The 27,460-nt window shown below is 43.6% G+C and overlaps 1 protein-coding gene across 1 annotated transcript; it reads left to right on the forward strand.

Moving 5' to 3' along the window:
* The first annotated feature begins 9,094 nt into the window (after window positions 1–9,094).
* si:ch211-286o17.1 (hematopoietic progenitor cell antigen CD34) lies at window positions 9,095–26,366 on the forward strand. Its single transcript, XM_053443343.1, has 8 exons — window positions 9,095–9,322; window positions 19,575–19,670; window positions 20,099–20,343; window positions 21,063–21,155; window positions 23,220–23,340; window positions 23,770–23,822; window positions 24,669–24,818; window positions 26,095–26,366. Exons 1-8 carry the CDS (start codon window positions 9,238–9,240, stop codon window positions 26,275–26,277), a joined length of 1,026 nt encoding a protein of 341 aa, XP_053299318.1. The 5' UTR covers window positions 9,095–9,237; the 3' UTR covers window positions 26,278–26,366.
* The last annotated feature ends 1,094 nt before the right edge of the window (window positions 26,367–27,460 follow it).

Consider the following 27,460-nt stretch of genomic DNA (forward strand, 5'->3'; position numbering starts at 1 on the left):
TTGTACCATTTCAGTATCAGTGGGGTGAACGTCCCCCCCCCCCCCCCCCCCCACAGGACCTTGATTCATGTTCATCTAAAAGAGATCAAATAAAATAGATAATAAATACATTTCCCTGTTAAGTGTTGAAATATGTGACAGAGAACTCGTCTGTTTCATGTGTGGTTCGATAATAATGATAATTTATAATTGTGTCGTGCAATAAACTGTAATGTTTTTTTTAAGCTATATATTATTGTATAAATACTGTACATAAAAAAACAACTACTATTTTGCAAGCAAAAACTTCACTTTGTACTGTTGTTATACATTAAATGCGCAGCTGATGAAATTTTTGTTGTATGGTTTCGTTTCTTCTGGATTTATCGAAGTAATTGTAATAAATCTTGACTTTAAGTCCTGTTAGATTAAATATTGTGTCAAGAAAATGCTTTATTCATATTGAAAAAACACTTTTATGTGATATCTGGTGTTAACATCCCTGAATTCATATGTTTTATATTGCCGCATTTTATACCACGACATAAACAAACCTTCATGTCCAAAGAATCAATATAGGATTCATTATATATGAGCTCTAAGTTCCTGTTTTATATTTTGCAGACAAACAGCTGCTGCCATTAGAGGTCACGTTGATTTGCAGCCGATCTGAACTCTGCCACACGTAACTGGATAATCCATTGTAATTATGTTAGAGGACCACTTGCATGGTAATTTAATTGTTAAACTGTTATTGAGTTTCCATGAGGGAAAAGGCACTAAAAGCGAGATAATGTCAGACATGAAATCCCAGGGACACGTTGCATTGTTCAGCTTTTGCACTTAGAACCTGACATCCCGTTTGTCCTCCTGCACAAATACATGTGTGCATTACGTTTATCAATCATTATTGTCGATACAGATGTAAATGAAATTCTCCATTCAGTAGTTTTTTGCATAACCCTGCTAACTAGTAGACAGACAAGAGACAAACAAAGACTGAAACAAAACCTCCCTGGCAGATGTAGTAAGTGTCATGTCCTCCTCACAGAAAGTCGGGGAACACGTATTTCTTGCCATCATATTATCGAAAACAGATTTTTACAATTGCACAACAAACCAAATCACACGTTGTCTCAGGAAACACAAAGCCTATGAAAGTGCAGAGAAACATCCCGGGAGAAAATGACTAAACGCCTTTGAGTTTCATTCAAAAACCAAACAAAACACACAACCCCATGTGGTGAGTAGCCCCTCAGAGCGGGGGGGCTGTGCTCTGCCATCACACTGTGACAGCATTCGGTTTGGCATGTGAGCAGCATATAGGGGCTCCTGAGCACTTGCCATAAGGAGCAAGAATATATTATTCATGTTTACCCCTCGGGGCTCTGGGCAGGCAGAGCAGAGGGGAGGAGGGGGGGGAGGGGGGGGGGGGGCTGCAGGAACACAGCCCGGCCTCCCAACCCATACCTGTCGGATCCAGGTGGGGGTGTCATCAGGGTATCGAAGGGTCCTCTGTGCACCTGCCAGACTCTCACCCCTCGTCTTCACTCGCTCCTCTCTTTGCTTGTCAGAGAGAAACACTCAGCAGTCGGCAACTCACCCTCACTTACTTCTCTCACACACACACACACACACACACACTCACTCTGACTCACACTGAGAACGACCATTAGGACTCAAACCTCCTCCACTGACAGCCGAGCGAGCCGCAGGATATCTTCTTGATAGACCGTGTGGTTGGTCGGTACCGGACAGGTTTATGGATCTGCTCCACCCATTAGAAACCCATTATTCTTCTATCAATCCCTGACAGTTGTCATCATATTTCAGTCTGCTCCGACCTATTATTGATGTAACTACATTATATATGTGGCGTGTGCGGTAGGAATAAAAGGGCAACGCTTAATTCCCTGAGAAATCACTGGGCGAGCGCTGCCAGGTATAACAGAGCCTCGGCCGGCCAGAATATTTGATTCAGAAACTGACCAGACTGCAGATCTGGAGGAATAATTCAAAGTGTAGCTCTGACTGTGGAATGGAGGACAAATGGGAAAGGCCCTTGATTTTCTGTTTACCTCGAACAAACCAGCAGAATTTGTGTTTATAGTCAATGGACAGGGCTCTGCTGCACTGTACCTCCGCCCAGTGAGTGTGGCATTAGATGATTTAAATCATATCGTTGCATGGGTTTAATAAAGATTATTATAAGAATATTATACATAAATAATCATATATTATGTGAAAATAATCCAATTCATCACCAACAATTGTTGCTTAAATATGCCTGGACTCAATATTCACTGGTTTCATTCATCTACTAATCCAATTCCAGGCTTCACACTTGGCATTGTTAAGAGCCTATGGAAACACAGTGTTGGAGTTGGTGCAATTTGGACCAATCATATGTCCAACATTAATAGACTTTAAATGAACTGGTAACCAGTGCTCTGCAGGAGAAGCGGCTGGGACTTGACCCACAACAGGACTGACTCTGCTTGAGGGAGTTCTTTCATTTCTCATTGGCCAGTGCTGGCTCGTTGTAGGAGCTGTTGGGTTTCAAGGTCTGCGGTCTGTTGTGATTTTGTGCGATACACACAAAACTGAATGAATTGTACTGTTCAGGGTTATGTCGACTGAGTCGTGCAGTTAGCCTTATGCTGCAGATCACTTTTACACATTAAGGAAAATGATCCAGTGACCACTGACATATGGACACAGATTTGTCACACTGGAGTTCCTGTCTATAATGGACACGCCCACTACTGCACAATGAAGCTCTAAATTATTTTGAGCACAGCTGGAACGCAGGTTCGAGGCTGTTGAGGTCTGCAGGCATCAATCTCCTGCTGCTTTCATCTGATGCATCGTGGATTATCAGAGCACACACACAATTAAACCGGCACTGATATATTTGTTCTTGCCAAGAACAGCTTCCACAAAAAAATACCTGATGACGTTTTGACCAAACCCTGAATGGCCACAGCTCTCTCTCTAACAGCATCTTTCACAATCCATCGAAGGAGCTCATCCATGACGTCATTTTATATCCCTAATTAACGGCAGTGATTTGTCCACTAGCAACGACCTGGTCACTGATTTCAATTCCAACTGAATGTTCGGCATAAATCAATAAATGATGGTTTTCATGATCTACTGGAGAAGCAAGTGTCCAGCAGGCTGATCTGGAAAGCAGCGAAGTCTAGCAGTGCCATCTTGTGGTTAAAGGTAGGATTGCAGGCTGATGGACAAAGACAGAGCGACTATTATTCAATCACTCATCAATAAGCTGTTTACAGCAGATTGTCCACAGTCTGAGACGAGGGCAGGAGATCATGAGAGGGTTGGGAAAATGTGACAAGGGCAAAGGGTAGAGCCTGTGTCAGAGACAAGAAGTGTCTGTTTCAGCTCCACGGCCTGAGGGGCTTTGTGTGTTTGTGTGTCTGTGTGTGTGTGTGTGTGTGTGTGTGTGTGCTCGGTGTGTGTCTGTGTGTAACATCTGCAGGGCTATGCAGCAATCCAAGGGGTCATGACACCACCACTACATCCTGACACCGTGAACAGAACCCACACAGGGACACGCCACTGATGCACATTTTGTTTTAGGAACAAGTGACTTCATTCGTCCAGCACTTCCCCCCCCCCCCCCCCCCCCCCTCCCGCCTAAAGGCACAGCCCTTGCTCGGCCCGGCCCACAGAGGTAACGGTCACCAGTTGCTGCAGTTTGAAATGAGATCTCCTCCCCCACCTCCCCTCCTCCCCCACCTCCCCCACCTCCCCTCTCTCCTGCACCCCCTGAATTCATTTTGAACCACGCTCCTTCCCGCAGAGCCAATCTGTGAACTTTGTGAGAAATTACGCCTTCCATTTCCAAACAAAGCTCCATAAACTGCACATTAGGAGCGCGTCAGTGTTTATGTGACTGTGTGTGTCCGCATGCGTTGGTTCAAATAAATTAACCACAATGAAATTAGGGAACCGCAATTAAACGAGGACGTTTGAAAAACACTGTTAATTTAACAGAGAGAATTGGTTGCGTGTTTTCTTTTCTCAGAAGCATGAACCTCTGAAGCTATGTTGGCAAAGAAATTCTCTTCCCACAAAAGAGCGTCACATTGGAGAGGCACTGTTTTACAACTTCCTGTTCCCAACTCGTCCTGGGGCTCTTACAAATAATCCTCTGCCTGTGAAGTCTTGCTCTCAGAGAAGATGATCACTGCTGCTACTGCAACATGTATGAAAATGTGAGTTTTTTTTGTTATAAACTCACTTTTAACTTGTGAAACAATAGGAAAATTAAAAAATAAACTATACAAATTCATATATATGTAACTTATACACACCGACTAAAAATAAATCTGAATAAAACCGATTACAATGTAAGCGAAGGGGTTCAGGGCCATATGGAGCAAGTTTTTATTTATAACAAATGCAGCTCAATTTAATATAAAAGGCTGTTACCTAATTGTTGAGAGGTTTCAAGGGCTTTTGGGTACTTGAGCCATTTTCAAACTACATCTACCCACCTGCTTATTACTTCTGAAGAGTTTCTCAAAGGGCAGTGGAGAAAACAAAATCAAAAGACTTCCACTCTAACAATAATCTACTGACACAACATAATTACCTTGAATCCAGACACAGGCAGGTTGCTTGGAGGACGTACAGACTTAGTGCGTAGAGAATATCTTGGCCTACGATCTTATATTTTCGTGAATAGTGCATTTTAAATAAACCCATTAAGAAAAGCCACTGTGCTTCATAAGATACCGAACTCATTACTTTATAGTTCAAACTTAAAGATGTACGTCTGAAACTTACAGAAAAAGGATAAATCTTCAAATAACACTCTTCCTCCATGCACCCTGGAAGTAGGTGATGCTTTTGCCACAAACCTCTACTCAGCTTCAAGAATATCATCCCTGACACATTCTGCTAATAAGCTCTCTGAGAACATTCTGCAATTTAAATCAGCCAGTGATTCATCAGCCAAACCTCAGTGATCCTGGGGAGTCCAATTAACTGCTTAGAGTCCTATTACCGCGAAATAAGACTTATTGGATAAAGCGCCAGTGACCCTAAAACACATCCAAGAAGTGAAATTTATAGGCAGATTCCAGCCGGGCTGCAGGAAGCTCCTTCATCAGCACAGTTTGAAAAGTTATACTCCAAGAAACTTTATTATTAATGCACATTGACGTCTCTTGGCCTGAGCGCTCAAGGTTGTATATCCGGATAATTCTCCACTTTGATCGATTTGTTTCTACAGATCTAGTCTCTCAAAGAAGATGGCAGTGTTGGACTTCTGTATCTTCACTGAACAGCTTGTTTTTCATATTCAATGAATGGAGATGAGGCCAATCAGAGGGGAAATATGTAGGAAAACTGACTCGCATGCCGAATTCTTCCCTTCACTTGCTTTCAGACATGCAGTGAACTATGGATGTTTTCCTGAAACCCTCTGGAAGGGGCTGCGTTGTGAGATGTCCAAGTCAGTGGATCCAGCCATTTTCCACAACTCCTCCTGCCAGACCCCCCCCGAGTAAAATGTCCGTAAAATATATGAGTGAGGCCCGTGTGAGAATACAATATCTCAGGATGAAAAAGAGAAGCTGTGCACGTAACGGACAAAGACGTCAACTTGTAAGAACAACGAGATGCAAGAGCCTTCTGGAGCTGAAACCAGTGTCAATGAGTTGCAAACAAAAAAAACTGGTGATTTTCAGTGTCATGTAGACGTCCTGTCCTGCCTTCTTCATCCTCCACGCAGATGCCACCTCTCATCTGAATGTTCCGGGCACTTTCCTGTTGTTCTGAATGAATCTGACTCAGACAATCTGCTGCTGTGTGCATCATGTGTAACAGACTAAACCAAAAGCTCACAGTCAGTCAGTGTGTGTGTAGGGGGTGGGGGGGGGAGCAGAGATACGCCACAACAATACTCACTACACATAATGCACTTATTGCATTAATCATTCCACAGCAGAGGTAATAATACTTCCTCATGTTTTACAAGTTTCCCATCAAGAAGGTTTATCACAAATCAATTTGCAACAGAATCCTGGATTACTTGGTTACTTTGAGCTGCTTTTAACTCTCATCTGTGACATTGCCATTGCATTATGGGTAGTGGTAGTAGATATCTGATGTGATGGTCATGTTGGTTTGAGACATCTAAGTGGCTGCGCTGACTAAACGTTGAATCAGATCCGAAGCCACCCCTCCTTCTCCAGGTAGCCTCCACATCCAAGTAAGTACAAATGCATCAAAAGCTAGAAATATTTCTAAAAGAGGGCGGGGCTCAGCTTGTCCAGCCAATGCCTCTGGGAGCATTTCTAAATTATGATTTGAAGAGACCAATCAGATGGAACACATTCTCATCTGCACTTTTTTTTAACTGTTTGAAATGCATGCTGAGTAATAAACTAATAAATCTTTCAGAATTGCTCCTTTAGCGAGAATACAGTGGGAGTTGTGTTTGTCCTCGAAGCTGAACGAGCATGTGTGGATGGAGTTTGTGCTTTTACAAAAAGTGTGTACAACACAGAAAAGAAAAACAAATACAAAAGATAAAAGAGAAGAGACAAACAAAACATGTATTCACACACAAAAACTCTCTAAAACACAGGGTAAATCTAAAGGGGAAAGCACAAACAGCCCAGTTGCCTATAGTCTTCTGGGACACTCCATCATATCGTTCAGAAAGAAGCGTAACACACATGGCCCCGAGGTGTAGATGCACAATGCGTGGAAGTATAAAGCACAACCGTCACATCTGGTTAAAACACACATGCAAGTTAAACCAAAACACACCCGGCTGTCACAGATAATGTATGGCAGCAGCAGATATATGGTAAATGCAATGTACTGTTACTGAAGAAACACCGCAGCAGCTAAAGGGGGAGGAGGGGCTTGCTTTTCAAAAGCCATAAGTCGCAACAGATGTGCTGAACAGTGGATATACTATAAACAAATAAAGCTGTATGAAGCAACGACTGTATGGGATCTACATCTCAGGACGCTGGTGGTGGAAATGTTTCTCAGATATGCTTTGTGTAAAGTCTTCAGAGAAATGCACTGGTTGTGTTGCGTTGGTTTCCCACTGTGTGACCACAACATGCCGCCCTGCGACACTCTCTGACCAACAGTCACGCAGAAGACAAATGGTAGATGCATGGGGTGTCCAATGATTGAGAGTGAGGAGGGGGAGGAATGTGACTAGCAAACAAAAATGGATCCATCACCGAAGACAAGAGCAGAGTTTAATGGACACAGAGATTATCACATGTTATTCTGCTGACACCTTTATCCAAAGCAACTTAGTGCATTCAGCATCTACGAGAGGCCATTTAGGGGTTCAGCATCTTGCCCAAGGACACGTCGGCATGCAGGTGGGGAAGACCGAGGATTGAACCCCTGACCTTTCATCCTTAAGAATCAGGATCTCTCCCCCTCTAATTTTTTAAATCGGTCTAATGTGATGTAACCGTGTTTGGTCTAGACCTTTGGACTTTTTAGATCAATGCCAAGTATCGGTAGATGCAGCCCACCCAGGTGATGACCACAGGATGTATGAATGCCTGTATTACAATGAAGAACCAGAACTAACTTGATGGAAGTTTGTTTCACGATCCAAGATTCTTTATTGCCGTTGTCCTGCCGCAGAAAACAACATGACAAAGTTGCGAAATGATGAAACCCTTTTCTATAAATACAATACAAGTACAACACAAATGTGAGGGAGGAAACAGTTCATGAAAAGTCACGGGGAGGAAAAGGGGGCTCGTCCGGCCGCCCCTAGATTGAGGGTAAAAGGTCTATTCTGACAGGAAGCTGTGATTCATTGGGACTCGAGTAACAGAAAATACTTAACTAGCTAACGGCCTAATGAATGTTTTACTGGAGTGACATGGCGGCTGCTGTCCAGCTGTGCGCGCGCTGTAACGGGCACACTGCTGCTCTTTCTCTCGGGGTTTCCAGCAAAGCTCATCTCGAGTCACAGTCAGGGGCCAATTGCCCACCTCGACGCCCCGCTGTTTGAGTTCAGTGTTTGATAGGGGTCCGGCAAGCAGGAACGGGGGGGGAAACAGGGAGGAAATGGAGTGATTGGGGGGGAAGGACAGAGAGGGAGGGGGGGGGGGGGGGGGGGGCACTACAGGCACAACTGGTATCAAATTACAGGAGCGTTTTTTACAAAGATTTGCGAGATGTAGCTGTGGTTCGGTTTAATTCTCTCCGCTCGCTGTTGTTCCTTTGTCTGAGAGGGTGGGGCTTCCATTTTTTAACAAGTCATTTAGCATACCTTCTCCAGTGGTTCCAGATGTGTGATGTGCACAGAGCATGAGAGCCACAAGCCAAAGGGGCCAACAGCGAGCAAACAAAAGTGAGGGCAAAGATCCTCACGGTTGCAGGGGGTTGTGGGGTAGTGGGGGGGCTGCTGGCTGCTTATAGGACTCTGTGGAGGTGTGAACAGTTTTTAAGCCGATCCTGTGGTGTCTTCACTCCTGGGACGGTGGTCGGTGATTGATGGCCCTGGCAGAGAAGTGGGGGTTACTGGATTAAAACCATTAACATAACAGTGGGCCGCATCTTTGTTTTCTGGGTCTGATTATTCGGCTCTGTGGTCTATCTCCGTAAGCCTATTAGGGACCCCGGTGTCACAGCCCATTGTCAGATATCACCTTTCATTGTGAGGTGGATTACTGCCTCTGTCCAGACAGGGTTCACAGTTCAGGCAGACATAGCGGAGCAATAAGGAATGATCGCTTTCTGCAGCGTTATAACACACACACACAAACACACACACACTGCAGTGGAGGATTTGAACATGGGAACTGCATATTTTATTTGAGTATAAACATGGAGAGGTATTTGAAGAACGCTGCACTAAGTTTTTCTCTTTTAAATATCCCAACAAGACTCCATTCTCCTCCCTCCCTCCCTCCCTGTGCCCTCTTCTTCTGCAGGGGTGGGGGCACAGAGGAATGGGTAAAGGAACCAGTGGAGGACTGGTTGTTGGGCTGGGCCTCAGTAAGGGAGAAGGGAGGCAGGGAGGGGTGCTGGGTGTGTGTGTGTTGGGGTGGGGGGGGGGGCTGCTATATAAAAAAGCTGACAGAACACAAGTGGTGCTTTATCCACCCTGTCCCGCTCTGTGAAAGAGGAAACCCTGAACTGCTCAGGCTCAACCAGCCCCAGCCCTTTTTCTTTCTTTCCCTCTCTTTTCACTCGCACCCATCGGACGTGTGCACGCTCGGGAGGAGAATGGCAGCATCATGTGCAAAGAGAAACGAGGAGCCCCGCAAGATGTTGGCGTTGGCGTTGCTGCTCGCCGCCTCACTCCTCAACGGTAAGTAGTGAGAAAGAAGAGGGAGAAAAGTTAAATAGTAAAATAGTTTGAGAAAGAGTAGGTAAGTAAGTAAGGCCATCTGCAGGGAGAGAGAGGGAGGGAGGGACAGGAGGGGTGGGGTTGGAGGAGTGTTTGTTTGAATGGCTCTTTGAGTTTTTAACCCTACAACCCTTTTACTCTCTGGAATACTTTTGTACACCATCTCTGCAATGAGAGCAGATCTATAACATATGAGTTGTTATAAGTTTTGAAAAGGGTTTGACAAAGATGGTTTTATTTCCCATAGAGAACAAAAAAAAAAAAGCCATGACTTTGCGGGGTACTTTGGCAAACAAAGAAATCGATTAAGAGAGAAGGATTTCCCACATTGTGGAGGCACCGGGACGTTTTAAATGGGGATTTGAAGTTAGGATTCCTGTTCTGAAGCCTTTTTTGCCTCTAACTGTTCAGTTTTAGAACGTTTATGATCTGCACTCCGCTGCTACGCCTGCTACTCCACTGACCTGATTCCCATGATCATCGAGGACTTTGAGAAATGCGCGTGTTTATATTTAGCTGGTTGCAGTGCGAGGCCAGAGAGTGCGTGAGAGGAGTTTGTTTGTTGATGTGCATCTGAAATGTGGTCGTGCTGATGTGAGTAGGTGTTTCAAGCATCGAGGATGATTGATGTTTAACTGTGTGTAAAGACGACTTGGCTCACGCGGCTGAGATACATATCAAAATAGAGAAAACAGAATAATCCAATTTATTTATCATCTAGAAGTAAAAGCCCTTTGTAGTATTTTAAGATTAACAAATTAAAGTTTAGGTTTCTACTGGTATGATTAACTTTTCATTTGATTTGTATCAAGGAGCACTTGTATAAGTTTTTATAAATACTATTCCGGTAAAATACAATTCAGATGTGTGGTTGCACAGAACTCCAGTTTAGCTCATTAATCCCCTGCAGTGGGAGGGAACAAAAATGAAGAGATCAAGTGTAGAGATTATTTGGAGAAAGAAAAGTATCTGCGACACTTCTGTTGTCGTCTCATCCTTCAATAAGTCGTGATCTGATCCAATAAGCGCAGCACATGTCCAACAGGGAGCAGAGAATGAACTCGAGCTCTGCCATCTTTCCCGATGCCCTCTCTTGTGGCTGGAAATGAATGACACAACTAATTTGCTTAATTCAAACCTCCTGTCCCCTTTGTGGGATACAGCTCATGGGAATGAGATCATCTTCAGTGAGAAGCAGCTGCATCTGCTTCTTCGCAAAAAGAAAAAACTGCTGTGACTTCATTTCACACTGTGGATTTCGAAACAAAACTTTTGTTGTGTTCTTGAGTAAAAAAAAAAAAGAGGCATCTCTTGACGTGCACTAAAATGTTTATGCTCCTTGACCAATCCCGGCCAAACCAACTCAAAACATGTGACATGTGTGCTCGGGCCAAATGTGCATTTTCCTCAAAGACGATATTATCAGATATTATACAGATGGCAGAGAAAGAGGAATCCACAGGAGTCGACTCGATGATAAACCATCTGTCTCCGGAGTGGAGCAGCAATCCCTTTTTTTGTTGGATTGTCTGTGTCAGTCTTGACAGATTGGAGCTGAGTTATGTAAGTACAGGGAAGATGAACAACTTCACTACGACGAGGTCAGAGCGGACTCGCAGATGGTGGCGAGCATCAGGAGATGATCAGAAACGCTGGGGGGGGGGGGGGGGGGGGGGGGAACCCTGTAGAGACCATTTAGTAAACGTGAGCTGAAGCAGCGTAGTTAAATGAAGTATGCTCAGATTTCCTTTTGTTGTCAGTGACACGATTGGAATGTCTTGCACTCGGAATGTCCCGGGTTAAATTTCGGAAAAACTCTACACTTAGGGACACTGTTCGTAGTAGGGTTTAAGCTGTGCCCGTGCTGTGAAGTGGTTTTTCGGAGGCTCTCTAGTTAAGCATGGAACCCTGCCCAACCTCGCTGCCAACCCCAGAGCATGCAATTATGTAAATCGCTGTTTGTGTTGCACCCATTGAAGTACCAGACACTGTGGAAGAATTACAAGGAGCAACAGAGAGCTCGGTTCTCTCGTGAGAACAAGTGGCACCGACTGAGCCAAGTCAGGACCCAGAGTCAAGTGAGGCAGCGGTGGAAAGACATCTGGAAGCACACACACTAACACACATCTAAGATTCAATATCCGTTCATCCCGATAAGAAAAAGCAGCTTTTTCCCTTAGGTATTAGCATATTTCCGATCAATAATAGCAGGTATACACAGGTTTTCTTTGTATTCTTGAGTAAACCTGCAAAAAAAAAGGGGATTATCTCCTTTCTCATTGCGAGTCAATACCACGAGTCTGCCGGAAATTGAGAAGCTCTCTCACCTTGCTGTCTGGCCGTTGTTGCATTTGCATGACACAAAGAGAAATATTGCTGTTCCTGATATTTAAAAAACATTAAAGCACAGAAATGTTTGTGGCTATTCACGCTCCCCAATACCTATAAGTTCAATGTGATCTCATCAGCCTGAAGTCTGCCGAAACACAGAAGAAGACGAAATAAGCACGTTCGCCCAGGTCTTATGTTTCAGCTCCAATCGGAGCTGGTGCAGATTAAAACCTGTGTCTTCTGCAGAGTCATTTGACCTGGGAGTGAATGCCGATTGCATCTATTCCCATTGCAGACCAAAGCCAGATGTTAGTGGGTTTTTGACAAGAGGAAAAGGATCTTTTCTCTCTGTTTTCGTTTAGTCTATTTGCTCTGATTGCATCGTTCATGTACAGTAAGTGCTGTGAATCCCATGAGTATGAAACAGTCAGAGGATGCTGCAATTGCCTCTGATCCTTAACCTGGACACATGGAGGGGAACAGGAAGTGAAAGATGGAGTATCACATGGCAACAAGAAAAACTACAGATAAATTACAGCTAATGAAGTTTTAAAGCAGAGAGCGAGTCTTTGCACGTCGACTAAGTGCATTTCAGCTCACAGTCTTAATGGCCTATTATGGCTGTTTTTCAATACCACCCCTGGATATGTGTGCAAGCAATTACTCTGGTAGATTTTTTGGAGAGATATTGCGCTTCTCAAATTCTCTCTGGACAAAATCAATGTTGAGCCTCGGAGCTATTGATGTCCAGATATGACTCACTCTGCAACAGGATCCTCTCACGCTCTACCTGCACACACTCAGAGCAGACAGGCTCATTCGAGGTAATGCATCGCAACTGCAGTGGTCAATTGTGTGTGTGTGTGTGTGTGTGTGTGTGTGTGTGTGTGTGTGTGTGTGTGTTGAGGCTGGGGGAGGGTTGTGGGTGGGTGGTGATATAATGCTGCCAAATGAAAGCAGATGTCATGTTTCCTGAATGTGCTCCTGGTAACAGGCAGCCAGCTCTTGATAAGAAGCTGCCGAGGCCTCAGGGTGGGGTTGGGTGAGCGGCGCAGCTGGGCAGTGGAGGTGGAGTGAGCGCGGCTTCGTGGGCCTTGATTGAAACCATGAGAGCCAGTTGATTTTCTGCCAAGAGAGGAGAATGGCCAAGGTTCTGCTATTAATCGCTGTGACAGGAACGAGAGGAGTGGAGTGTGGGGGGGTGCAGGGTGTTCATGTGTGTGTGTGTGAGTGGGGGGGGGGGTCACCATAGTGGGGTCAGCGGTCTGTTGTTTCAAAGAGGGTAGAGTTGCAGAGCATGTTTAACCCTAAGGGAGACGGGGGTTCCTATGTCACATTCCTCTGCACACGCTTTACTCTTAAAAAAAATTCTGATTCTTCAAGGGCAGCAGGATATTAAATAATAAGGACGGGTTTATTAAGAGAATAACAGCGGATGAATGGTGTTTTCATTCATGCAAAATACTGTTTTAAAAAGCTGACAAGAGGTCAATGCTTATTAAGCCGAATAACAAGAAACATGTTTATTGTCCTTGAAAATTCAAAATATAAACGCAAAACTAACATTTGAGAGGTAAATCTGAAAGAGAGTGAATCCAATCTTCCAATCAATTTTCATTTGTTAATCAACGTTCTTATAGTACTCAGATCTCAGTTCAGATCCTGGCCAAGGGTGATAAACTATCAATGAAGAGATATCATGGAGCCTATTTGTCTCCGCCCGCTGTTCAACTTTCAGAAGTCCAAGTTGGGGTGAGCGGCTGATGGAAGGGTGGGGTTGTCGGGCTTGTGCTCTTGAATCATATTTCTATCCAGCCGATGCCGGAGTGATGTCAGGTCACAGATACTTTGAATATCTGTAACCCGAGTTTGGCCGGAGAATAAAGACAAATCCTCTTAATTGCAGTAAAATGAGGCATTTTCCCAATTTTCCTGCAGTTTAACATTGTTCACAAACCCTACATTAAGTGTATGTATTGTGTTACACTATGTAGATGACACATCACCACTTTAACAGTTACATCGTGGTCAGTCAGGACTCTGGAATGCATTTATATATATATATCTTGTAGATTAAAGTGCAAGGAATATTTCCAGGAATATTTATGTACATTTAAACCCTGATAGAAAAGGGGGGGGGGGTGATGTGTCTTGAGTGTTTATAGAAGCTGTCTTGGCTGAACAGACTCTCACACACTCAGTCAGAGCAGTTAAGACATTTCAGAAAAAATGAGTTGTGGCACCGGTCAAAGCTGCCGACTCAATTTGTTCTAAGATAAACGAGTGTCTCGGTTCTAAGAAAACGATATATTATATGGTAACTGGCGAGGAGGGTGTTAGCAGGAACTCAGGCATTGGGAGTTTGTCATGGTGGTCCTCAAACTTTTGCAGACCATTATCACCTCTTCATGCCTTATTACACGGTGCAGGGTTTTTCTCAACCGAAGCGGAGACAGTCCAGGGGCTTTGGGGACACAGGACGTCTCTCGAGGCCAAAGCCACAGGAGTGTCCAAACCTACTGGAAACACCATTTACCCACACATAGCAGCTTCCCAACATGCACTGCATTCAGGACCTTTTCCCTAAAAGTTGAATTCAAATGTCAGAGTCAGTTAATCAGAACTATTTCAAGAACTATTCCCGTTAGTCCACGAGCAAAATGTCGGTAGGTGATGTACATGTAGAAGACGAATAAGTCAACTATAAAAGACAATGAGATATGAGAGCTTTTTACGAGTCGGGCTGACGTCAGTGTCAATGTGCTGAAAACAAACATGTTTTTTGTTGGGGGATTCTTACGTCATGTTCTGCCTCCTGCACGCTCTTACCAGGCACCCCCCTTCATATGAGATATCCAGACTTTTTTGTTGTTGTGAATGCATCTAATCCAGAAAATCTCCTGCTGCTTTCCTCATAAATCAACGACACAATCCATAAAAGGCCTGGACCCAATATTTCTAGCTACACAGACAGAAAGGTGCATTGGCTGCATTTAGATGTGGGTGAATTTGAAACTGTGAAGATTTTATATGAAACTTTTCCCGTCTATTTGGGAAACTGGAACCAATTCTTACTCAATGAGGACTTTTTAGGCATAAAGTCATTGAGAGAGGCCCAAGAAGAACAAATGCAGATACGACACGTGCCTTCACGTGAAACTCATGTATATTAAGCCTCTAGATATACAAGCCTGAGAGACTGGAGAGCGACAAAGCTCCCTTGAGCCAGGGGAGAGATATTAGCTGTTACAAATTTACTCTTGGCATGTTGTTTTATATCCCGCTACATGGTGTGGGAGGTGCGAGGGTCCACATCTCACCTCGAGAGATGCCTGGGATTAGCTGTGCGTGACTTGGAGAGGGCGAGCATGCAGAGAGCGCTTGCAGGGAGGAGCCTTGCCACATTCCTCCATCCGGAGTCCCAAGAGACGGAGGGGGGTGCAGGGGGGAGCCTTTCCAGACCACGGCCGTCACTCAGAGCAATCTGGTGGGAAAATCTTCCCCAGAGCAATGGAGTCAAGTCCCATGCTGTAGAACACATGGACTCAGGGTCAATTAGGATGACTGGGTTTGTTGTGTTTGGGCAATAATGGAAAGACACGCGACCGATGAGTATTATCTTAGACTCTTCTTGTTTTAAACGCAAAAGGAAGTGGGGAAGTCTGGTTGGATTGTTGTATGTGATGTGGGGCTCAAGGGTTGTAGATGTCTCAGACCTTTGTAAGTCATGTACAGTGCAAGAGTTCAGTAAAATGAGGGATAACTTTTTGTTTGGCCCCAAAAGGTTATGGGTTCAGAGGTCAAACTGTGGGGACGTGTGCTGACCTCACGCAGGGAGTCGGGCTGGAGACAAATGTATTAATTACAGCTAGACCACCGTCGACTCCCCATTCAATGTTGACTTTTTAATGCAATCAAAACAATGCAATAAAACATTCACACTTCTACATTTAGGCTTTAAAACACTATTGCCATGTCTATGCCCTCCACAGAGGTCTGAGTTTAGACTTTAGTCCAGAGAGCAGAAAACAAGACGAAGCAGTCACCCAGATTTGCTTCCTTGTCGGCATACATCAGTGCAGCACTCATCACACAGAAAATAAAAACATATTAGGTATATAGACACTTCCACGTCCTCCTTGGTCCAAGCTCTTACTTTTCACTAGTGGTTTTGGTTCAGTATTTTCTTCAGGTAAACAACCTGCTGCAAGGAAGAGAATCTGCTTCCTGACTACACACATGCTCAGTGTTTGTGAATGGTCACGTGATATGCGTTGCCAGGTGTGTTGGTATCGGGGGGGGGGGGGGGGGGGGGGGATTATTACTGAAAAAAAGCTTGTGATTTTAGCTTTAACAACGAAAACGTTTAAAGCCGTCTCTGGTGTTGGTCCTAAGAGGCGGCTAAATGCAGAGATTTCCTTCCATCTGGAATCTGGTTTGTCGGGACACTTTGTGTGAAATGACTGATGTCAGGTCAGATGTCTGGATAGACTTCACTGGCTGTGTTGAAGCTGGTGAAGCAGGTGAAAATGTAGCAGGCAACTTTTCTAAGAGTGCTAGATTTGCTATGACATCATTAGCACAAGATGTTCAAACTTACTTGCCTTTTTTTCCAATGTGGATTCAAACTCCACATTGGAAACTGCTTTTAAATATGGACAGAGCTACTCTGGCTGTGAAGGAAATTAGCTTCCAGTAAATCACCACAACATCCCTCCAAGACTTCATCAGCGACCGACCTACACTCCAAACTAAACACACTCATCAGCTTCAGCAGGAGAACACCACTGACAGGTTTAACCTCCCAGTCGGCTGCAACTCACCCGATGACAGAAATTGACCGCAGAGCTGAAACGACACATTTTAGCCTCTGCACTCTGGCACTCCTGGGCGTCACATTTGTATGAGGAAACCTGATTTATGCCTGAGCGTCTCACCCATTCTGTACCTCATCCTTTTCCGGTAAAGTAAGCAAACAGACCACCCCGGAGATGGTGGAGGGATGGCAGCTGGAGGCAGGGGAAGGAGTTGAACATACAGGACTTACAAGGTTAGGCAGCCCTTGACCTACTGCTGCTCCACGCCCACACTAATGCTTCTCACAGTAAACTACAGACACCAGGCATACCGAGATAAGGCTCTAAATTTGGCTTCATCCTGGCTCCATGGTGAAACTTGAGCATGTGAGGTTTCGTAATAGATTCGACATGGTGGCAGAAATCACAAAAACAGCCCTGAGGTCAGTGACTGTGATCTTCCTCCTTCAAATTAAACCTCCACAGGGTGCAGAAGGTACTGGTTGACGGACAGCTGCGAGGCACAGTTGCTAAACACACTGGAAGACCTCCTTGGAGACTACAGCCTCCATCTGCCAGCACACACACACAGACACACACACACACACACACACACACACACACGTAGCGTTTATTCAACACTTGTGGCACTTGTCTGTAACAAATGATTTATCTGAGGAAGTCTCTGGAATAGTGTCACAGTGCCACCATTGTGTGAACATACAGGCCTCATGTGTGGAAACATCAAGTATTGGCGGGAAATCGGTGAGACCACATGGAGACAAGAGTGCAGCAGAGGAGTAGAAGAACTCATTCGGTCATTTTAACAAAAATCATTCAAATGGATTTTGACTGAATCACTTGAAAGAACCAGACCCGTAGAAAAACAAGGTTATTGATCCAGGAGCAGGTCACCTCTGGATGAAGCTGCTTTCAGACCAGATCTATGGTCTGTGAATAATGAAGCAGTCGTATGAGGAGCAGACGTCTTTTAGGATTTTTGCCTCCATAAATGACAGAGCTATTAAAATATAAAGACACAGCAACAGTTTATAGGAGTAAAAAACAGAATGAGATTGAGAGAATAACACAAAGGGGACTGAAGCATATCTCGAATGTTTAACGTGTTATTACAGTTAAACTCTTTTTTAAAACACTGACTCAAACAAAGCTTTGAAATATCACCTTTTCAGATTTTGTAACAAATGTCAAAGAGGCCTGTTAATAATTTTAGAACATAGAAAAAGATGGTGAATATCGTTCGTATGTTTGAAGTTCTTTCGCTTTCCAACCGCTAGTAGATGTAGATGCTAGCGACCACCAGTGGATGTATAGGTACATGTGTCTTCTAAAAGTTATTCTAATACACAAGAAATCTAAAGTTCAATACTAAGGGTCATGTTTAAAAGTCCTAAACTCCAAACTTTAAGTCTACAACAAAAGTAAAGCTCTACGTAAACAAAAGCAATAGCAGGACTGTGCAATTTCAAACCTAAAATCGACCGGTCAGGAATTTGAAAGTGAGAGAGGGAGAAGTAATGAGATCTGCAGAGGTATGGCAGTATGGAAATGTTTTGACTATGATGTAATGCAGTTGTTAGAGAACGGGAGATCCGGGTGAACAGAATGAATTCGAGGTATTCAGGGTCGACTCTGGATACCACGCTTGCAATTTGACCTCATTCGCTCAGGGCCTGTAGGGCGTGGTGGCATCTTTTTTTAATTAGCACAAAGAAATCAGACGTACCCTGAAAGTTATTTTCAACATTTTACAGCTGACTAGAAATATCTAATCAACATTTTGATTTAGCGTCGGGAATTTCTCAAGGACTCCAACAAGTCACATAGCTCCCTGAAAATGGAATAATGCCCTACTGCGTAAATCCAAAAATTTGGAAAATGTGATGTTTTAAATGGCATCATCACCTGAAACCTCTCAGCTGCACATTGAGAGGATAAATCAAATATCATTCCACTGTCACATATTTCAGAAACATTTTTATGGCCAAGCGAATGTGAGTCACTACCCACACAATCTTTTTACAGACCTCGGAGTCGAGCAAGATTTAATTTCAAAGTAAATTATTTCATGACGTGATGCATGAATCTGAGAGCATCTGTTATCTCCTGCAATAGGATCTATTTAAGATGTATTACCCTCCACTGCAGCGGGGGCCTCTAGGGACACAAAGATATATTACAGTGAACACTCAGGAGACTCTACCACTCTATGAGTTCATGCATTAGGGTGATAACTGACATTAGGAAAGCACCGCGGTGAAAAGTGCACACTATCTGAGCTATGAGCTACAACCTCACATTACAGATATGTCGCGCCAGTAGAGGAATAATGAGTTGATGAGGTGGAAGACGTCACGCTGCACTTAAGAATTCGGTTCTGACGACTACTTTGGTAAATGGAAACTTGTTGAGTGCAGTTTGCTAACGTCACTAAATAAAATAAATCCCTATCTTGTTGTGTATTGGTTTTGTACTGTGTTCATTTTCTGTGAAAGTCAAAAACAGTAAGGTTAATGGGTTATGGCACAGAAACAGTAAAATCATAGCTACAGATGTAAAAAAATGACTAAGCCTTTAAAAACCAAACAGAACCCCTTTGCTTTGATTGACAGTGAACCAGTCTATCAGGTTTAAACGGCACCACTCGGGTCCAGAGCTAGTTTTAAGTATAAGAAAAACTTTGGCACAAGTCCATGGTGGAGCTCACAGCGTGTTTGTCATGAGCCAACTGGTTTCCCTGCGAGACTCATAGCAATCATCCCAGTGGGAGTGAGCAGGAGGTCAAGAGCTTTGGCCTGGTTTCAGATCTTGAATTAAGGGATGATTTATTTGCTCAGACTGTGCAGAGAGACTCGTTCCAGCAACGTGTGATTCATTATTGACAGTTCCGAAAAGTTGAGACTCAATGATTTAAGGACGGATTGTGACAGTTGTTGAAACGTCTTACTGGAAAACATAAATTCAATTTAGAGGATCATTTGAGCAGAGATAATAAAATACCAATTCAATCATTTATCTGGGTTTTTTCAAACAAAGTGACATTGGGCTTTATTCGGATTTTACAGGAGGAGTCATGGCACAGGTGGAGGAAATCGTTGCTGCAACAGCCCCATCACTGGATGCACCGGTACGAGGAGATATGCTTCCACAGACAACTCCAGGTAAGAAACACAAACCAGCACAACCATTCAGCCAATCATCAACACTAATGTACTGCATAAGCATGTTCCAGAATATCAACTTTAAGATTCCAAAAATTCCAAAGGCCGTGGGTTGCATGAATGATCGGTGCCAACTCAAAGGCGTGTGTGGGATTTAGGGGAATCTATTGGCACGAATATCCCAGAACTGTCAAACCAAACATTGGCTTCCAGAGAGTTTGTTTTACTTTACCTGAAGTTCACTGTAGTTTCTCCAAGTTACTTGAATAGGGATGGTTGAGTGTGGGTGAAACCCTGAAAGCACAGCCCACCCATATCCCCGTATCACCTTTGAAACCAAACTTCCAAATACAGAAAGAAAAACACATGAAGAATAAGACCGGCTTCTTTACACAAACTAAAACCTGAATTTAAATTGTTTTTTTCAGAACCAGAATATCCACAGGTCATGGTTTTCCCAACCCCGGGACCTCTCCAGCCGACTGAAAAGACCACAGCAGCTACAGATGAGGCAGGAAACGCTGTGAACAGCAGCCCGGCGGCTCCAGAGGAGGCGGCTGGTGAGGGAACTCAGACCACTGCTGAGGCACACACCGACAAACCTCAAGCCGAGGTCGCAGATACCCCAGCACCTATGCCATCCAGAGGTGATGGCCCCGGGAACGTTCCAGGGGTAAGATACAACAGAGTTTCAGATCAAGCTGCCTGCAGACGTGCATTGAACTGCGAGTATTATCCTAACATTTTCCAGAAGGGTTGAATGTGAGATCACAAATGTCCAATTCAGTTGCTCCCAACATTCTCCTGAACTGAGAATATAGACTGATTTGAAAAGCAGAGCTCAGATAAAAACAAAAACAGTGAAATGCATGTAATATTATATAATTTACATTTAATATTCAATACCATTTAATACACCAGTTATGTATGTTGAGACGCATCTTTTTGTGTATCGTGACTTGATACAATTTGCAAATGATTGTTCTTCAAGTAGAAAGTGCATTGTTCTGCAAAAGGACATTAATGAATCATTTGCATACGATTCAGAACCGTTTCTTTGGCCTTGTTTACAAATGTGCCTTCAGCCAAAGCTGGACACACATTTGCATTGTATGAATAATTGTATAAATGAGCTTTCTGACTTTGTTTAGTTTTTCTGAGATGGTCAAAGGAGTTTTTTTGTTAATCTGCGTGTGCTGTGCTGCCGGGGTTTCCTCTTTGTTCATCTGGAATCAAATTAAAACGCCCTAAATAAAAGAAAATGTGGAGAAGGATTCAAATTTCCACCAAATGACATTATAATTTCGACAATTCAGTCAGCGGTGTACAGCAGCCATGAGCTGAACTGGCGAGGCGTAATGGGATAATTACAGTTTTTGTTTCTCTCTGCAGCCGGCGCCAAATGATGATGTTGTGTGTGTCACCAAAGAGGCGGTGCAGAACAAAAACGCTGTCAGTCTGAAACTCAAGGCCTCCTCCAACTGTGTAAGTGGAATAAACATCCCCTACTGTCTGCTATAGTAGATCAGCTTATGTGTGTTTTTACTGTAGAATGGGATGTTTGCTTAGAATGTAGCCGCAGTAAATAAAGACTGGAGCTGCTCCACTGCTGCTGCACAAAGAGCTGTTCCCCTGGTAATTCATGGTGTAGGAGAACCCCAAACTATAGAATCAATTGTCTTTGCTCTAGGCGTCCAGATTTCTGGAATTATAAACAGATTATAGATTTATATATGATCCAGCAAGAGGTCCAAATATTGATGCACATACATAAAACCCCACAAACTATGCTGGAAGTGGAACAGCCTTAATTTCGATGCCCCTCGTCCATCTTTGTTAATGTCTCCCTCTTACATGAGAAGGAAAGTCCAACAGAATTTCTGTATCGTGCATCTAAGCCATAGACTGAGCTGCAAGGGCAGAGGGAGGGGAGCGTGATGGGTGGGCCCACTGCTGCTGTGAGAATGTGTAATGTATAGAGGCCTGGAGCAGAAGCGTGGGTGTGTGGGTGGGTGAGCGTGATTGTGTTTAGAAATATAAATTCCTCGGTCTCCCCGGATAACAGCTTTGAGGTCTGCAGACATCACAGCCTCTACGTGGAGGCCTGAACCCACTAGATGTGATTTTCAACTTCTCATAACCTGAGAATCAAATCCATTATTCAACATTTAAACAATGCATAAACAGCTACAAGCAGCGGAATGTGCATCAGGGGGTTGTGTACTCATCAACTGTCCACAACAAACCCAGAAGTATCACACAATTCAGCTGGGTTGTTTTCCCCTTATGTTCCCTAAAGAACTCACAGGCTCTATCAGATCCAATATTAAGCCATTTTAATACCTTTTGGCAAACTATTTAAATATTTCTTACACACACTGATGATGCAAGGTCACATTGTTTAATGAGGAGGACACTGAGAAGGGGTAGATCAGTTTCCTGTTCCTGCCAAGAAACTGCTGAATGAGGGCTGATAAATAGAAAAGATCAAATGACACTTTGGCTGAAAAAGCTCTTTATGGGATCCGTGCTTTTTCTAAGACAAAGACTTCCAGACAGAGGTAACACAGAGTCCTGCCCAAAGCTAAACTCCTAAGCCGGTATCCAGAGTCCTCAGTGTGGCAGATTGGATCAGATTACATCCGGGAAAAGGTCGCGCACACGACTGTGATATGCCTTACCGGATTCGAATTGAAGAAAACAGAGGGAAAGAAGGGATTAGAGGACGAGTGGAAGATTCAAGACAACATTGAAGATTAACGGTGGAGTCAGTGAATCTGGGTAGCGAGTGCTGACATTTGAAAACAAATACACCCCTCCCTTCACTGCTCCTTCGGTAGCTCCACCTCGCCCGCATCCACGCACGCAGTTTGCCAGGGTGCATCAAAAAGTTGGAATTAGCCACCCATAAACATTATCCTTATCTGTAGACAAAACACACAGTCTGTATTTGCACAAACTACATAACGACCAGAATAAGCTGCGACAGTGCAACAGTGTGTATGTGCCCTTGAAGAGATTGGTCTCAACACCTTTGAACGGCTCCTCAATGTTCACACTGGTCTTATTTCGTCTTCTTCTTTGGGTTAGTTACCCCTTACCCCCTGTAGTCAGTGGTGTTAGTCTGGTCCTAAAATCCAATATAATTAATATAAAAAATCACCCCAACAAAGAGGATAAGCTTACCGTTAGCATACACTGTTAATAACCGCCTTTCTCCCACTATGGTTGTTACTGCTGGATCAGTGATGGGCTGTTCCGGGTGTTCAGCCTTACTGGTTTCCAAAAATACTGAGCCAGCGCTGTGTCTTCAAACCAGATTTGTTTTCAGCGCACACAGAACGTAGAGATGAGAAGAATTCAACATAAACTGTATTGAATTAATATGTCTTACACCACTTTATTTTTATAGGGAGCTGTTGATCAGAGGTTATAAATGAACGTCACCTTGTGCGATGTGCAGTACAGAATATGAAAAATGAAACCATTCACATTTTTAAAAGAAAATGCATCAATACTAAGCATCTGACATTTTGTTCCCCTTTGCAGAAAGACACCAAACAAAAGATTGAAAGTGTTGTGCAGGAGCTGTGTGGTGAGGACTGTAAGCTGGAGCTCTACCAGGAGGACAACTCCGATGAAATCCTTGTGTCCGGGAAATATGTGGAAGGTCAGTCACACGCTTGCGTTAATTCAAGTGATTTAAAAAACCCTGCTGACAAAAGCCTTCAGATGATATTTTGTGTTTAGCTTCTTATGAATTCTAATTTAAGCTTTTCTGAATCACAACTTTAGATACTACGAAACCTCCAAATGAACTAAACACTTTAAACGTTCAAAGTATTTTATAAGCGACCAACTGCACAGTAGAAAATCTACAGGCAATTGCCTGGTGCATGTGAACGGTCACATAGTATTCACTTTCAGGTTCATTATGGACGGGGATTAATACAGTTATGGTGCTTTACACTAAAAACACCATTTTAAAATAGATGTAGCCTCAGTTAAGTGGCATGAGATAATTAGCATGTACATCTGCATCTACTCTGAATAAAAAACAATGTAATATAACAGGATTTCTTTTGTTTTTTATTTGCAGACGACATCGCAGGCATGGCCAACAAGTTCAACAATGACAACATCAAAGACAAGGTAAAGTTTCATATCTTCCTGTAGAAATGCTTGACATGTAAATATACATCATGTCCCTTAGATAGTATTTTTAATCAGTAGTTTTTTATAGGATTTGTACCTTAAAAACTTTGTAGTTGTCCTCGTAATGCATTGTGGTTTGCATCTTTTCTATGGTTACAACTAAAACATGGACCAAGCTGTTACCACTCACTCACACAAACAGACAAAATGGTAAACCCTTAAAGCACTAAGCATAATGAGGGTCCAATAAAAAAGGAAGATTAAAGCAGCAAATAATATTCAATATAAAACCGACTCACAACCGACATGGAGGAGAAAATGCACCAGGCAGAAGAAAAACACTCCAAAGGCTTCCAGCTGCCAGGCACAGTTTAGTGTGACAAACAAAAAGCCCACAAACAATCCATCTGTCAGCTGCAAAACAATTCTTCAGTACCTAGGGAATAATCTGGGGTTATGGGTGTGCCTGGTCACACCCGCCTTTCTTCTTCTCAGTTGCGTCTCTCTCATTACCTCAGCACACACTGACCTTATTATTATACACTGTGCTCACTGGCATCTTTTTTTGTTTTGATACTGCTTTAAAGCAAAAAAGAAATACCTTAAATTCTCTGGGTGAATCTCCACCAACATGGGATGTGGGGGGAGGGTGTTTATATTCTCACAGTTCTGATAGATAATACAACAGCGACCACAAAATGACTGTGAGCACAGATGCATTGAATTTCACGTCTTCATGTGTGTCACGTTTCACGTTGTACAGTGTCTTCACTTGGTTGGGACAATCAAAAATGGGATCAAGTGATCAGTCCTGTGAATTTGTTGTCATTGTTTCGGTTTCAGGTTGACGTGGAGGAAGCTCATCCTCACTGGGGGAAGAACTCTAAGCTGGTCCTGGTTTCCCTGCTGCTGACCGGCCTGCTGCTGGCTGCTGCGCTGCTGGCTGGTTATTACTTCAAGACCCACCGCAAGAGCTCCAAAGGAGTCCGGCTGGTGAGTAGGTTAGAGGAGGTGTGGGACGCTGTTAATGCCACACCTCAAAAGATCCGGGCTACTTAAAATGTCAGGGAACAGGAAAGTTAGGTTTTAACACCATTTTGATCAGCTTGCTAAAGCCACATTTTAAACATGCTCTTGAGGTTAGCTATCAGAGAAAGGCCTGGCTACTTTCACAGTTCTATGACGGAAGAGGCGATGGTGGGAAAGCGGGTCATCCTCTAATCAGAGGGTCAGTAGTTTGATTCCTGGCTCCTCAAGTCTCAATGTGGAAGCGCCCTTGGACAAGACACTAAACCCCAAGTTGTGCCAGCAGTATGTGAATGGGATGTGTGAGTGACAGAATGCGCTGTACAGACAGCACTGTATGAAGAAAAGTAATCTGGAATGTAAATGACACTGAGCGGTCGTGAAGACTAGAAAAGTGCAATATAAATTCAAGCTATTTATCCCATTTGCCTTAAAGGCCAACATTTTCTTTTCCTCCAGTATTTCCCCCTTTAGTGCCAGTAAAGTAAAGCATAATGGTGATTAAGGTGCAATCACAAGTGGACAGCTCTGAGTGCGTGCACACTTGTTGAGATATAAAACACGAAAAGAAAAACATAAGTAGGGATGTAGCCTAAGATGATGGTTCACTGAAGAAACAAAACACGTATGGATTTTAGGTTATATGTTTTGTGATCCTCGGTCAATCCTAAGTTAATTCCTGACTCAGGGGAGGATGTGTTTGACTCCCCGTGTGTCCCACAATTCAAAGCAACATTAATTCCTTGAAGCTGTTTACACTTCACCCCTCTGCCAGGGGTCTACAGATGTTTTTTGTTTTTGTTGCAAAGCTTATGTCCCCAGTTAAAGTGTTTACATATGGGGCCACACCCATTTTAATGAAGCAGCCGATAAGTTTTTGTCACGAGCATTAAAGATGATCCACAAAGGCCTGGCATGACAGAGCACCTCACCAAACATTTACCAAGCCACCTCTAAATAATTAACAGTTAGCTCACATGTTGTTGACCTCTCAACACCATTACCAACACTCATCTGAATGTGCACACAGCTGACACCCATAAACCTCACTGATGAAAAATGCATCATTTACTTTTAAAAACTAACCACAAAAACAAATCCAGCGTCACACACAGTTTCTTGCTTGTTTGAACATCATATTCAAACAGTAAATGTAAACTTGTTTTTTTTAAACCTGTAGGTTAAACTTCTCCTAGTGCATCGTAAACTGTGATCTCACGTGAGGGCTCTGTTCTCTCCTCAGGCCGAGTCTTTCCAGGTGGATGAGGAGAACCAGGCCAACACCCTGGTGTCCGTGGCCCCGCTGCCCCAGGAGCCCCTCAACAAGCCCACTCCCAACGGAGAGGCTGCACCTGAGAACGGGACCAGTCAGACCCCCACCACCAACGGACACTCCCAGACCCCGGTGGCCGACACGGAGATGTGAATCACGACACCCACAAGCCCTCCCTCATCGTCCTGTCCTACCAGTCACACACTGGGACACACCACCCACAAGCCCCTGTGCTGCCTCAGAGACTGTCCACACACTGAGACAAATCCAACATGAACCCACCCAGCTGGATCCAGACATCCCCGCCCCCCACCCGCCCTCAACCTGTACCCCTCAGACGACGCTGAAAACAACAACGATAAATGACAATGCCTGTAATGTGAAAACCACTGGCCCCTGCTGGTGTCAAGAGGAACCAGCAGATGCTGTTTGGGACTGGGACTGATCCACAGGGCGCTGACTGGAACCTGTCGGCCGCCCTGACGTCAGTCTGGAAGTAAACATTGTAGAATCAGTCATTCATGTCACATACATGATGCTGAACCCTGATGAAGAAGCAGAACACGCTCAACTAGTTCAATCCACAACTGTGTGGCAATGAAACCAATGAAGGCCAGGCATAGGACAGACGCTCACTGCTTGATTGTTTATTTTCTGTCTGTGTAATTCAGGAAAGGTTTGTTTTTGTAGCCTCACTTTTTGCCTTAACTTTACTGGGTCGAGAAAACGTCAAACCAATAAGAGACCGCAGAGTTTGAATTGATTTAAAGTTGTTGATATTCTCTCACAGATAGTGAAGCTTGAAGCTACATGTACCATTATTAAGATTCCTCATGGAAACCAAAGACCAGCTGACACAGTATTAGCAATGTAGGAAGTAGTTGAGATAGCAAGCAGAAAGCATCATCTTTGGTTTTACAGGGGAATTAAATAATGCGACTAAAGCTTCTCGTGATGTGGAAATGCGTCAGTGCTTCACTGACTAAATAAAAAGAAAACTAAACCTTGGTATTAATACTTCAAAGTTTAATAGGGATAATTTGCAAAGTACATTTCTATTTTTGTGTGGTTGCATAGTGCTTTTTCACGATGCCATTAGTGTACAGTTCTGTTTTTGTTTTTTAAACAATGTTAAATTCTTCCTTCTTGTACCACTGCCTTTGTGAATGGTGAAACCCTACCAGCATTTTTTTATTATTATTCTGAGACAAGTTCTTTTCAAGATGTTTTCAAGGTGCTAGACTGGTAAACAAAATCACTACCATGGAATTCCTACACAGCATGCAGCAGGTTCATCATTCCAAAGACTGTCTCTTATCTCCTTGTTGATATAAAA

This window comes from Pleuronectes platessa, chromosome 2, assembly GCF_947347685.1.
Source record: "Pleuronectes platessa chromosome 2, fPlePla1.1, whole genome shotgun sequence".
Classification (NCBI taxonomy): Eukaryota; Metazoa; Chordata; class Actinopteri; order Pleuronectiformes; family Pleuronectidae; genus Pleuronectes; species Pleuronectes platessa.

Excerpts from the sequence above, each read along its gene's own strand:
- si:ch211-286o17.1 (XM_053443343.1), top strand. The coding sequence starts at position 9,238 with ATGGCAGCATCATGTGCAAAGAGAAACGAGGAGCCCCGCAAGATGTTG. Across the intron at positions 23,341-23,769 it reads GTCCGGGAAATATGTGGAAG|ACGACATCGCAGGCATGGCC; the intron begins GTCAGTCACACG and ends TTTTATTTGCAG. Across the intron at positions 23,823-24,668 it reads ATGACAACATCAAAGACAAG|GTTGACGTGGAGGAAGCTCA; the intron begins GTAAAGTTTCAT and ends TTTCGGTTTCAG.